This window comes from Crocodylus porosus, unplaced genomic scaffold (genome assembly GCF_001723895.1).
Source record: "Crocodylus porosus isolate Cpor-Errol unplaced genomic scaffold, CroPor_comp1, whole genome shotgun sequence".
Taxonomy (NCBI): Eukaryota; Metazoa; Chordata; order Crocodylia; family Crocodylidae; genus Crocodylus; species Crocodylus porosus.
Window position 1 is genome coordinate 95,753,923 of NW_017728943.1, and position 12,774 is coordinate 95,766,696.

The 12,774-nt window shown below is 41.5% G+C and overlaps 1 protein-coding gene across 1 annotated transcript in view; it reads right to left on the minus strand.

Moving 5' to 3' along the window:
• The window catches only part of RYR2 (ryanodine receptor 2), an 810,210-nt gene that overhangs the window by 268,009 nt on the left and 529,427 nt on the right, over positions 1–12,774 (minus strand). Inside the window, exons 31-36 of the mRNA XM_019549810.1 lie at positions 9,127–9,479; positions 7,311–7,425; positions 6,387–6,547; positions 5,780–5,939; positions 5,426–5,512; positions 2,700–2,926 (exon numbers count right to left, since the gene is read on the minus strand). Of these exons, the coding sequence (XP_019405355.1) occupies positions 2,700–2,926; positions 5,426–5,512; positions 5,780–5,939; positions 6,387–6,547; positions 7,311–7,425; positions 9,127–9,479 (1,103 nt within the window). The remainder of the gene's footprint in view (positions 1–2,699; positions 2,927–5,425; positions 5,513–5,779; positions 5,940–6,386; positions 6,548–7,310; positions 7,426–9,126; positions 9,480–12,774) is intronic.

The following is a 12,774-nucleotide window of genomic DNA, read 5'->3' on the forward strand; positions in this document are numbered from 1 at the left end:
TTCCTGCCCTTTGGGCAGGGGGCTGGACTCGATGATCTCCCGAGGTCCCTTCCAGCCCTAATGTCTATGAAATCTATGAAATGAAATCTATAAAATAGTAAAGGAGGCAGTGTGAAGGCAGACAGTAGGAGACTAGGTGGTTGGGAAAGCAGTGACAGGGCAGGCAGTGGGGGGGGTCAAGCAACCTGACCCCTGACCTTTGCCTTCCCGTACCTCACCCCTTCCTACTTGTTCCCCACCAACCCAACCTGCTGCCTGCCACCCTGGCACCTTTTCCCTCACCCCCCTGCTACTTGCCTGACCATGCCTGCATCCTCTAGCACCTATCCTTCCCACCACATGACCCACCGTGCTGCCTGCAACCCTGCCATCTCCTCACCCCACAGCCTCTGCCCCAAAGCTGACCCCACCCTCTCACTTATTCTCTGGTTCCATCACTGCTCCAGCCCACTCTATCCCAGGGCACAGAGCATGAGTTAATTCAGGCCCAAACCCGGTAGCAGTAGCAGTGGTAGCAGCAGCTCTGGATCAGTCTCCAGCTCCAGGGCCTAGCCAAAGCTGCCACTGCCACAACAGACAGAGAGGCTGTGGGGACAAATGGGGGACAGAGACAGTGGAGGAGACAGGGAGGGCACAGATAGTGGGGGAAGAAAGAAAGGCAGAGGCAGCAGAGCCACAGCAGCCACCTGCCCCTTGGTCACTTTGCAGTTGAATCTAAGACATAGGGCTTTTTCCCCCTACGTTAAATGGGGAGGGGGGAACTTATCACGGATTCAAGTCAGTATTATACACACAGAGCAAGAAAAAAATACTGATTGTCCAGGAGCAAGTGTTTTTGATACTTGCCTGAGGGATATCTATACTATCAAGTCTGTGCCACTATAAGCAATGTCAGCAGAGTCCTATAGCTCAGATGCAGCTTAAGACAACAGTAGCTTGTCAGTCAGCATTGGGACCTATCATTGGTTCCATGTTCCAGGGCCAGCACCGGTAGGGCCCAAAGTGGGGCACAGGTTGGCAGGGGTCTGTGGAGCTTGGCTGGGCTGCACCAGCAGGGAGAGGAGACAGCTGGCCTAGCTACATAGAGCCCCTGCCGGCTGGGACCCTGTGCTTCTGCCACCCTGCTTTAGGTCCCACTGGCACTGGCCCTTGGACACCAGTGCAAGCCCCGTGTTCCTGCTGGCTCTCCACCCACTCACCCTCCAGCCGCATGGTACAGGCGGGGAGCAGCGCACAGCCCCAACACCCTGCTCACTGGCAGGGAAGAAGCTGGTGCTAAGCACAGGAAAAAGCACCCCTCACCTGTCCCATGGCTGGCGCTCCCTGCTGCAGTCACTTGCAGCCCACGCGGGGCTGTCCTGAGCAGGCACATGCAGCCCCACATGGGCTGCAAGCAGCTACGGTGCAGGGCACTAGCCACAGGGTGAGTGAGGGGCCACTTTTTCCTGCACTCAGCACCACCTTGTAAACCTCCCCGCTGGCAGCCTGGGCTCTGCACTGGCTCTGGGCTCACCTATTGGAGCTGCGCATGGTGGCAGCAGCTGCAGCCCCCCCACATGTCGTGCCAGGCAGTGTTGGTGGCTGCTGCTGCCCACCCAGAGCTCACGTGCAGGGCAGCCCACAGTCGGTGGTGGCAAACACTGCCAGGTGTGGCAAGCAGGAGGACCACAGCTGCTGTCACAACGCACAGCCTCGACAGGTGAGCCCAGAGCTATGCAGGGCCCAGGCTGGCAGTGGGGCTTGGTTACAAGGTAGTGCTGAGCAGGGGGGGGAAAGCGGCTCCCTCGCCCACCCTGTGGCTGGTGCCCCGCACTGTAGCTGCTCACAGTGGCAGGGAAGAACTACTTTCCTCTGTGCCAGGAAGGAGCAGGGAAGGAAGCCCAGGGAAAAGCTGAGTGCAGAGGGGGGAGGAAGCAGCCCTTCCCCCACCCCATGGCCAGTGCTTCCTGTTGCAGCTGCTCACAGCCCATGCAGGACTGTCTGGATCAGGCACAGGCAGCCGCAAGTGGGATGCGGGTGGCTGCAGTGTGGGGAAGGGTTGCTTCCCCCCACACCCATGCTCAGCTTTTCCCCAGGCCACTTTTCCCTCTGCTCCTTTCCTGCCCTTCCCCTCCCTTCCCCCTTACCTGCAGTTCCGGCACAGGGCAGCTGCAAGGTCCCAGGCCAGAAGCCCCCCTGGGGTTTCCAGCTGGGGGGGGCGGGGCCGGGAGGGCCCTGCTGCTGTGGGAGCCTGCTGGGGCTTTCCCTGGGTCCTACTGCCCTTGGTTCCTGTCAAAAGTGACAGGAACCAAGGGCAGAGAAATATTAATTTTCTAAAATTTGTAGGGGCCCCACAAGCCAGATAGAACAGCCTCATGGGCTGGATCTGGCCCACGGGCTGTATTTTGCCCACCCCAATCTAGTCCAACTCAATACCCAAATGCAGGCTGAGCTGAGTCTAAACAATCCCAAACAGAGACATGTCCATCTTCTCCTTGAAAACCTTCAATGAAATGAGAGTCCACAACTTTCAAAGGCAGCTTGTTTTATTGCCCTACTGTTCTTACAGTTGGGAAGTTTTTCTGAAATTTCATCTAAATCTGCTTTGGTGTTTTCATCCCCCAGGTAATGCAGCGAGGACAACAGAACTTTGCAACATAGAGTAAACCTGACTTCACAACTCCTACCTGCTCCCACTTCAGTTTTACATAAAAGCTAACCTGTTTTCTTCTGGAACATGAAGAGCCATAAACTGCAATGGATCCAAGCACTGTATCATCCAGCCTTGACGTTCACTGACACGAGAGACATCAACCTTGAGGAAGTGATTTGGTACTCTGCTCCACAGCACATGGGTCAGAAACTGGACATGGAGACGTGGGGGACACTGAGGCACTGGGTTTTTGTGTTCACTTTTGAACAAGCCAGCAGACAGTGGCATTACATTCTGGAGGGTTCAAGACAGAGGAGCTAGTCAGTTTTATCACCTTTATAAGACAACAAAGTATATAATAGTACCCAAGACACACATGTTGCAAACAGATGTAAAAAATCAATGCGAAGATAGGCAACAAACATAGTGCAACAGGAATGTAGCATTTTAAGGAGCTTTCAAAAGTACTGGGGGCCTTCTAATTAGGTTCCAGACAGTTTCAAAGCCAAATAACTTTTAAAAAAGACCTACAGCATTTCCCCAAGAAGATATTTTAGGCCCCTATCCCTTCCCACACCTACACATTATAGGTATTGCAGAATTAGCTGGTTAATTGCACAAATAACTAAAACCAGCTACACGTGCAAGTACCTACCATGCCATAAAAAACTCCAACCAGCTATAAAATTAGACCTCGAAAACAGATACTAACCTTATAACTGGTTGGTATACAGCTTTAATTTGAATGTGTAGCTGGGTCTCTGCTGCAGCTGAGAGCCCTGTCAGGTGACTCGGCTCCAGCTGCAGGGGTGCATCATACCCAGCCCAGGTTGAAAGTCTCACAATGGCCCCTGCTACACTAGTCAAGAAGCAAGCTCCTGCAACTGAGGGACAGAGCTGCCGTGAACCCCCTGCACCAGCAATAAGGCATGATGGGATCTAATGTGCCATTCCACAATCATACCTCCTGCCACGCACATGTGGACCTAATTAAATTTCAGAGGACCTTAGGATGTCTAAGCCTTAGTCTTCTTAAGTCACCCCAGCCTTCTTCACCAACTTTGATGCATCATGTTTTCATTCTTCCAACCCATTTTTGCACAATTATGATTTATACCTGTGGTTTTCAAACTGTGGAACCCAGGGTTTCATGTCACGTCATCAGGGGTTCCATAACAAGATTGGGCATAACAGTGAAGCAGGCTGGGCGGTAGTGCGCTGCCAATTCCAGGCCAGGTCACCTGGCTCTGCGTTAATCTTTAGCATAGGATTAGGGATTTCACAGAAACAGAAGTGAAATAAAAGGGTTCTGTGATGCAAGTTTGAAACCCACGGCTTTGTACAGATGAATATACTGAATCTGGACACAAGTACAAGGGTGGATACATTTAAAAATGAATGGCAGAATTTGATATTTGTAAATAATATATGTAACCTGTATACACAGGATTGATCAGAGGCAAAGTAGAATACAGATAGCCCCAGAAAGGACTTGTCACCACGATTCTATGTTATCCCAGAGACAGTATAACTCAGAACTTGCATCTCACTGTCTCAGGCATCCATGGGCACTAGAAGAAGTTAATATGTTGTGCTTTGGGTGCAATCAATAAAAGGCAAGCTACAGATTTGTCTTCTGCAGCAGCAAATCCAGACAACATTGACAATTCTTAATTTTGGGGGGAAAAAACTAGAAAGACTACATTCTGGTCTGGCCCTACAGCCAGGCAAAGGAACCAGGCCGCTGTTCACTTTCTGTAGACACCTATATGTGACATATCTCAAAAGAAAAGACAAGGGATTGAACAGGCACTATATAGTCTATACTGTCTGTGACAAGCAACGGAATAAAGTACATGGCCTGGGAGTAAGAAAGCCCACCATTTCTCCATCTGAAGAAGGCCTAGTTAAAGTAAATGGCTGGTAGGCAGAAATGGAGTATATAGCACCGCCAGAAATGGCGTATTAAATTTTTCCCAGAAATATAATGGCTGGAGAAGTTAAGAGAAAAAATTGCCCTTCTCTAAGTCAGTGTTTGTTTCTGATGCTCTTTTGGCTAGGCACAGATTCATGCTGCGTAAGATTGATTCTACCATTAATGTCCAAAGTTATTAACGTTTGGAAATTCATCTAATAGATAGCAAATTTAGTTATATAAATATGTTCATAATAATAATAACTCTAATATGTTCTTTACTCTAGAATGACACAATCTAACCAGGTCTAGGAAATTAAACAATGAATGTTATAAACTGACTAAATGTACAGCTGTGACAGATAAAATGAGAATATTGCCACAATGTGAATAACACTTGGTATATCTGCACAGACTGAAGTGTGTCATTTCATAAGCATTTCAGAAAAGAAGATTACACAAAGCTTGTACTCATTTTAGTTGGGGGCTCCTAATATGTTTATACAATAGATGCTTTGGTTTCAAAGAAGCCATGATACTATTTGCAGAATAAATAATGTATTTTTTAAGATTGACACTAAGTTATTTATGGTAGTTTAAAGTAGTAACATGGCACTGAAACTGACATACATAAGAAATAAATACTCCATGTGAGGTTAGGAAATCTTTATCTTCTCAGTTAGAAGACTACAAAAATTGTTTTCTCCCATGCTACATGACATGCTTTGTTCAACGTAGAAAATTCACTTGCATCAACAAAAATATGGCCAACACCAAGAATGCACTGAATTCAGCAAAACAAGGACAACTGAGGATTATCTAATATAATGTATATTAACTAAACTAACAGATAAATAAATAATCACCACGTCATTTACCTTTATTCTTCCCAATTCAAACTGGAAAACATTAGGACTTGTAGCTTGTGCAAATACTGCAGGAAATAATTTAGTACTTGGTTCAACCTAAACCACAAACAAACAGAAATATGTAGTAATTTAAGACTGCTAATCCATTATAAATTGACAAACCTAATAATTTCATCACTAACGCTTAAATATAAGTTGCTGAATGAAATGTTAGACGATCATACTTGGTCAGCACAGGGGAGGGACAATCACGGTGCCAATCAGGGGCAATATTGTTTCCTTCCTTTTGTATTAATAAATAAAACTAGTAAAATTTAGTCGTGCCTCTTCTCATGGAAAAAGGTAAGGAAAAAAAGTATATACCTGATAGTAGGTACTAAGGTCTTTGCCATTAGCAGTGAAGGTCACCAGACCACTGGCAGCATCAACCAAGCAACCAATCTCCAGTCCATTATTGTTGCGGCCTTGTCCAGGGCTCATACTCTCTCCTGCGCATACCATATAGCAGTTGCTGCGTTTGATGCTGAATTACAAGAGAAATTTATAGACAGAATGTCAGTTTATACAATAGACTAATGCTGTAGCCTTCTTATTCAAAATAAACTAAATTGCACAACCATCAGTCTATGGCTGAATGTTGTATTGGTCACCATGAGTGAAATCCTAGTCCCACTGAAGTCAAATACAAAAAACTCCCAGAACTCAATGAGATACAGACTTCATCCTATGAAATTTTAAAGGATTAGAAGAATGGAAGAACTGTTAGGACTAAAAGAAGTATGAGCCCAAATCCTTACAAAAAGTCTGAAATAGAACTGAAGTTCCAGTACTTTAACTTATTGTTTCTGAATGGGACGCTAAGTAAAAGTACAACTCCACTGAATCTAATGGAATAATTCAAAGTTTGTGCAATTGTTAGATATTTAAATGCAATTAAAATAATTTAATTAAAAAGAAAAAAAATACCAACCTCTCATGAACCTTTCCCTTTTCATCCCCCAGTGTAACAGTAACAGTGCGAACTCTGTCCAAGTCAAAGGTTGTATTATACTGATGGAAGTCAGATGTAATCCAGCCCACCCAGACATTTGCAGGTTCTTGCCCAGGAAATATTCTCACTGAATAGTAGTACTGTCAATAACCAAACAATATCCCACAGTGTTAATATTTGGTTTCTATGTTATCATTTTGATTCAGAATTAAACTGGTTGCTTTAAAATGTGTTATTTTATTGTTACACAGCCTTATAGTGTTGAATTATCTTTTATGAATACACATATCCTTGTTTGAACTTCATTCAGAAGTAGAGCAACAGAAAAGTATCAATACTAACCAACCATACACCACAAAAATAGTAAGGATAATATAATAGTAAAGTAATTAGTTTCACAAGATATACACATAAGAAGTGGGATGTAGGTCCATATCACCTTGGGTGAAGGAGTAATACACTTACAGCTGTACTACCATGGCTCCAAATGTTGAAAAGCCAATAAAGTGACCAGTTTTAAGGAGCTGCATTGTGAACCGCAAATAAAACTACCATTAATGTAACTGGGATTTCCATGTTTCAGACACCAAATCAGAACAGTGTTGTTACCTACCAGTAGTTGTTAACCTTGAATATCCTGTGTTTAAACAACCTTAGTCAGTTGTTTTATAACAGGGCTATGTGAAAAATTAACACAGAATTGCTTTTGAATTTTGAAATAACAAGTAGTTGGGTAAAAGCAGAATGATACAACATGGGTAATACGGTATTATAGTGGAAATAGGCTTGGAGATAAAAAGGAGTAAAATCAAATGCAAATGCATTCACTTAAACTCCCACTGCCAAAATATACTGTTAATTAAAAAATAATATAGCAAAAATATGGACACTACACTGCCATACCGTAGAAGTCTGCATCAAGTAATCATAATCATCTCTATCATCTGCTAAGACATCCTCAGTGAGCCGTGCAGAATGGCTTGTACTGTAGTCTGGCTTTGTCCTTCTAAGCATAAACCTGAAAAACATCAAGTTACCAAGGACCACGTAAAATCACAAGAGGCTTCTATTTTGAGCAAATTAATAGAAATGCGCAATAATTTTGCATTCATGAATTATGCCTGAAGGATTTAGTTGGATTTGGATTATTTATACCACCCCATGGGAGCATGCCCACTTTATAGAAGACCCCCAAAAGGAGCAACTGTAAAAGCACCCAAATGATTTGAAGCTTAAATCCCATTTTCAGAAGACACATGGAGGCCAAAATTTCATTGATTTAATTAAGACTCAGGCCCACACATGACTAAAACCAACCTATGACTTGTTTCTGTAGGTACCTAACATTCTGCTGCTGAAATCCATGTAACTTGGGTGTTTACCCCAATGAGTGTATTTAAATTTGACCTGGTTAGGTTCTAACAATCTCTGTACAGCCTCTGAAGGGATTTGGGCAAATCTGAAGTGAAACTCAAGTTTGGTTGCCCAGGTTGCCCTACGCAGAGAAGGGGGAAAGTAATTCAGAAAGCTCAGAGGCACCTAGACACAGCAAGCAAAAATGATGAAGATCAGGGTATGTCCAAACTGTTCTGACTCAGGAGTTTAGGTACCTGACTCATACTGCACCTCAGGCACTTCATTCAACTATAATTCAAACATGGTAGTGCTGGTTTCCAACTCTTGCTCAACAGTCTAGGGATCAGAAAACCCATCAGCAATATCCCTGGTACCAGGGGCCACTAGGTTACAGAAACTGATGCTTAGGTAGGGTTTTGAGACTTCCCAGGACAAAAAAGAATCACAATAGAACTAGGCAGAAGTTATGTATCTAAGTGATCCACCCAAATTACTTCTAACCCCTTGCAGAAGCCCTTACATAAATGCTTAGGGAATTCCACAGTTCAAAATGAAGACCGCCTAATAATTTTACTTGTCAAATGCATGCTGGCTCTGCTAACCCAGAGCTTATGTGAATAAGCCTTTGGATTTAAACAGCTAAACACCATTTAAGTGTTGCTGAGGCACTTAAGAAACCAGGTTGAATCTGGCCCCATAACACACTCGAAAATGGACTAAGATTTCTAAATTACTTTGGTGCTTCTGAAAACTTTATCCATGGTCCCAAACAGTTTACGACTTAAATATCTAGCATAATACAACAAATAAATGTGACAAACATATGAAAAGGAATAGAAAGAGAAAAGTTGTAGGTAAAGTTTTTAGGTAGTTCCTCAGTTTAGATATTTTATCATGGATTAGGTAAAGATTTTTATTTGATTGAGAACACATGAACATAAGGGATATGAAAGAATGAATATCCTTGCTATGTGTAATGAGGACACTACTGGAGCAGTGACTATAAAAAGTTCACCAAAATTTATCTAAATATATTTGGTCTTTTCTGAAATTCCTGTGAAAATGGGTTTTTCATTTTACTCTGGACATTTCTTGGTTTTATCATTCTTGGAAAATCTCTCTGTACTTCTAAAGTGCTTTTATTTAAAGATTTCAAAAACCTTTGCAACCTTGAAGACATACGTTTTTAAAGGATGAAAATGAGGAACAGGAGGTTAAATGATTTGCCTATCTTTGCATCATGACTTAATGACAGAACTGTGAATAAAATTAGGAATAACCTTTATTAGAAATATGAAGAAGTAAAGTTAAATTAACTGCATTATGACAAATCAGAGTAAATATGTTACTGTACATCACGTGCCTTTGTTTAAGGCGTGAAGGTTTCTCTTGAGCGTAGTCTTTATGGTTATTGAACTCTGGTTTTGCAGCTTCTTTTTCTCTTTCTACCCGATCAGGTACCAGGTGACCATGAGCAGTCTTCATCAGAACTTCAAAATCAGAATCAGCATCATAATCTTCCAAGTCATTCTTTGGGCCAAAAAGACCAGAGCCTGGTAACCCTCCCGCAGGTGTTTTGGAGAATACTTCTGCACATTCGATAGGCATGCTCAGGCGAAAAAACATAACATCTGTTTTGCTGTTCTGTGAACCAAAGGACTTCTGTGTGACCTTCAGACACGGGCAGCTGTCTATGGTGCCATCTATTCTCATCACCTATCAAATGAAAAACTCATTTATTTTCATATTAAATGTATTTTCCCTAAATGTTCAAGATTTATTTTTAGAATAATGCATACAATGGGGCAGATCCATTAATTCATCTACCTGCATAACAATCTGTCATCCTATCCTTAGGACTGAGTCACAATAGAGAAGTGATAAGGAGGAGGAGGACCAACTTCTGTATAAATAGCTTGTGTAGAGTGGAATAGAATTACATGTGTCTAAATCCACTCCAACCAAAAGGTGGAGTACAATCTGGACCAAGATGTTTTCAGATATAAAATAACTACAGACTCTTAACAGTATGACAAAATCAATCTCATCGAAGTCAAAGTTACCATGCACTATATAAGTAAAAAACACGTAAATATAGTGGCACAAGTAATAGATTTAATTCTTTTAGTATTGAAAAACTGGGTATTCAGCCAAGATTGCATCTCAGCCACACTACTTTATAGCATCATTTCAAACCTGCCTATTATATCTAATAACTCACAAATGCAAGGCACAAATCTTACAATTTATCTTTTTCAATATACATTCTGATACATCAGCCAGAACATAGCTATGTTTTCACTAAAATGTGCCTTTTAGCAATCTGATGAAAACTAGATGCAATTTTAATGCATTATGCATTTTAAAAATGTACCTATTTTTGCACAGTTTCAGCTAACAGATGCTGACAACTAATACATTTACATAAACTGAAATGTCCCAATGAACATTTGGTTTTTGAGTATTTCACTGATTTTGTGCACACAGGCACAAAAGATTGAAGGGAATTTCAGTTTTAGGTACATATCCAAAATAATCAATACAGACTATGCAGAATTCTGAGTTATTTTTAGATGTGGGATAGAGAAACAGACATTAAATCATACTAAAATTGAAAAGAGATGTTATTAGAAGTTAGAAAACGCAAGAGTTAAAATTGCATGGGCACCTTAATATGACTCCTTTGTGTAGATGATAGATAATATAAAGTAAAATTTTCAAAAGCATCTAAACCTATTCTATCCTGCTCAAGTCTCTGAAAAAAACAATTAATACAAAATTTCCATTCACCACTTTTTATGAATTAGCCTTAAGGGAAAGATGACGGTATGTTACAGAAGCAGTCCTGTTAACATTTTTTGCAGGAATTTACCAGGGTTGAATAGGATGACATTGAGGTGTAGTAGGGTATCTAACACATGGAAGATGAAATAGTCCCTTAGCTTTACCTCCAAACTTTTGAGAGCTCTGTTTTGCATGCTTCATTCCAATTTAATAGAGTCTAATATATTCACTCTTGTAAAGATCACTCACTCACAAACAGAATTAATGTATATGTTCTTGTTGAGGTAGAACTCTGACACTTGGCATACTCATTCATTATAGGCTGCTGAGTATGACAAAAAATCCTACATTTGACTTTACCATTACATCAACAAAAGGTCAACATTTGTTGTTATTGATCTTAACCACTCAAGTGTCCCAACACAAGCATTAGTTGTACCAATTTAAAATAAAATATATTAATTAATTCTCTAAGGATATCACGTTAGATGTGAAGCTTCTAGTGGGAAAAAATCCAGAAATACTTGAAAAAGAAATTAAAGCAATTACAATATTTTCAATAGTAAATATGATTCATGGACAGGGCACAGTTGCTTGCAAAATTAAAAAGCATTAATTTTGAATGTTAAAGCCAAAGACCAATGCAAAAAAAAAAAAAACTAGCTCTCACACTAAATATGACATTTCTACAACTTTTAACCAGACCTGAGGGAAATTTTTTAAAAGTATTTACAACACATTTTCTACAGCATGTTAAGCACTTCAGCTCAATATTTTCATGGTATTTAGGCATTTTGGGGGGGTTGCAACATTGCAAGACTCAAGCAACTTAAGTAGAAAAGTCCCATTTTCAAGAGTGACTTATGATTTCTCTAAATGGGGATGTTATCTGACATTTAGTTCAGGTACAGTAACTGCTTCTTCAGCCAGTTTCAGTCTTGTTTCAATCAAATCCGTGCTTCCACACAGTGCTTTTCTGTGAATTAAATATTCTTGGTAGCTGCCCTGTGCCCCTTTATGCCAATGATGGGCCCTGTGCATTGTGGCTGCTTGTGGAGGACTCTGTTGTTGGATAAGCTTGATTTTTGCAGCCCCGTGTCTGACAGTGGGATGTGCTGCAATCCTGGGACAACCAGCTGAAGGTGCAGAATTTCACAATAACCAGGAATACTTTTCTGGAGCCTTTTGTGGAGCTCATCATAACTTGAGAGCTACACTAGCTGGTCTGAAGCATGTAGGCAGCACTGTCTGGAAGCTGGCCACCCCCAACTGCTATTAGTGAAAAATTAGCTAATTTGATATGGACAGATAAACTGTTGAAACTGTTGGGATGGAGGCATCAATTCCATTTTCAAAACTGGCTGCAAGGTTAGGCAAGGCTCAGGATGTCATTCATGGCTTTGATATATGATGTTTCCACATGGCATGGGGGCAACTGATGGAAGTTATTATTCTTATTTGTTGCCTGCCAAAACAGGCCTTTGTTCTGTACCAGGCCTATATGCATCACTATTAACAGGTTCAACAACATGACCAAAGGCTATTTAATTCTTTTATTAAAATAAAATGTAATTGCTCACAAGAAAGATGCCTGCAGGATAAGATACCTTCCACATCCTCACAACCTGTATCTGAATGTTAGGAAAAGATTAATTCTGGTTTCTAGGAAAGTTCTCGTTGTGAAATCAGGGCTAGTCCTGGAGTTGTCACTGTTCTGAATGCCTTCTGCACTGTCCACAATAAATGGAGGTTTCGGTTGTACTATTCCAGGACAAAATCCTGTCTAAATCCCCATAACATGGATGGCAATAGTATAGAATTCTGATTTTTTTCCCACAGCTTTCTATGAAGCTCCTTTAGCTTCTTCCTCTTTTTCTAGCACTGTGGGTTTCCTAGATGTGATCCTTTTGCCCACTCTTCAGCAACATCTTCATTTACATCCTTATTCTGATGATTTCTGTAAAGGCTTCTTGGACAGAAGGTGGAGATTTTCAGGACCTCCACAGTCAAGGACAGCACATGCAGCAATACAGTAGTATTGTAAAGCTATCATGGAATGATGATTCAAGTGGAAACATCTTAATTCACCAGCAGTTAGGTGGTCACAGGTTAATATAATCCCAGAGCTGCAGAGGGCACTTATACCAGAGAACTGACTGAGGCTGCATGTGCACATGATGTGGTCGTCATGGGTAATTTTAACAATCCAGACATCTCCTGGGAGGAA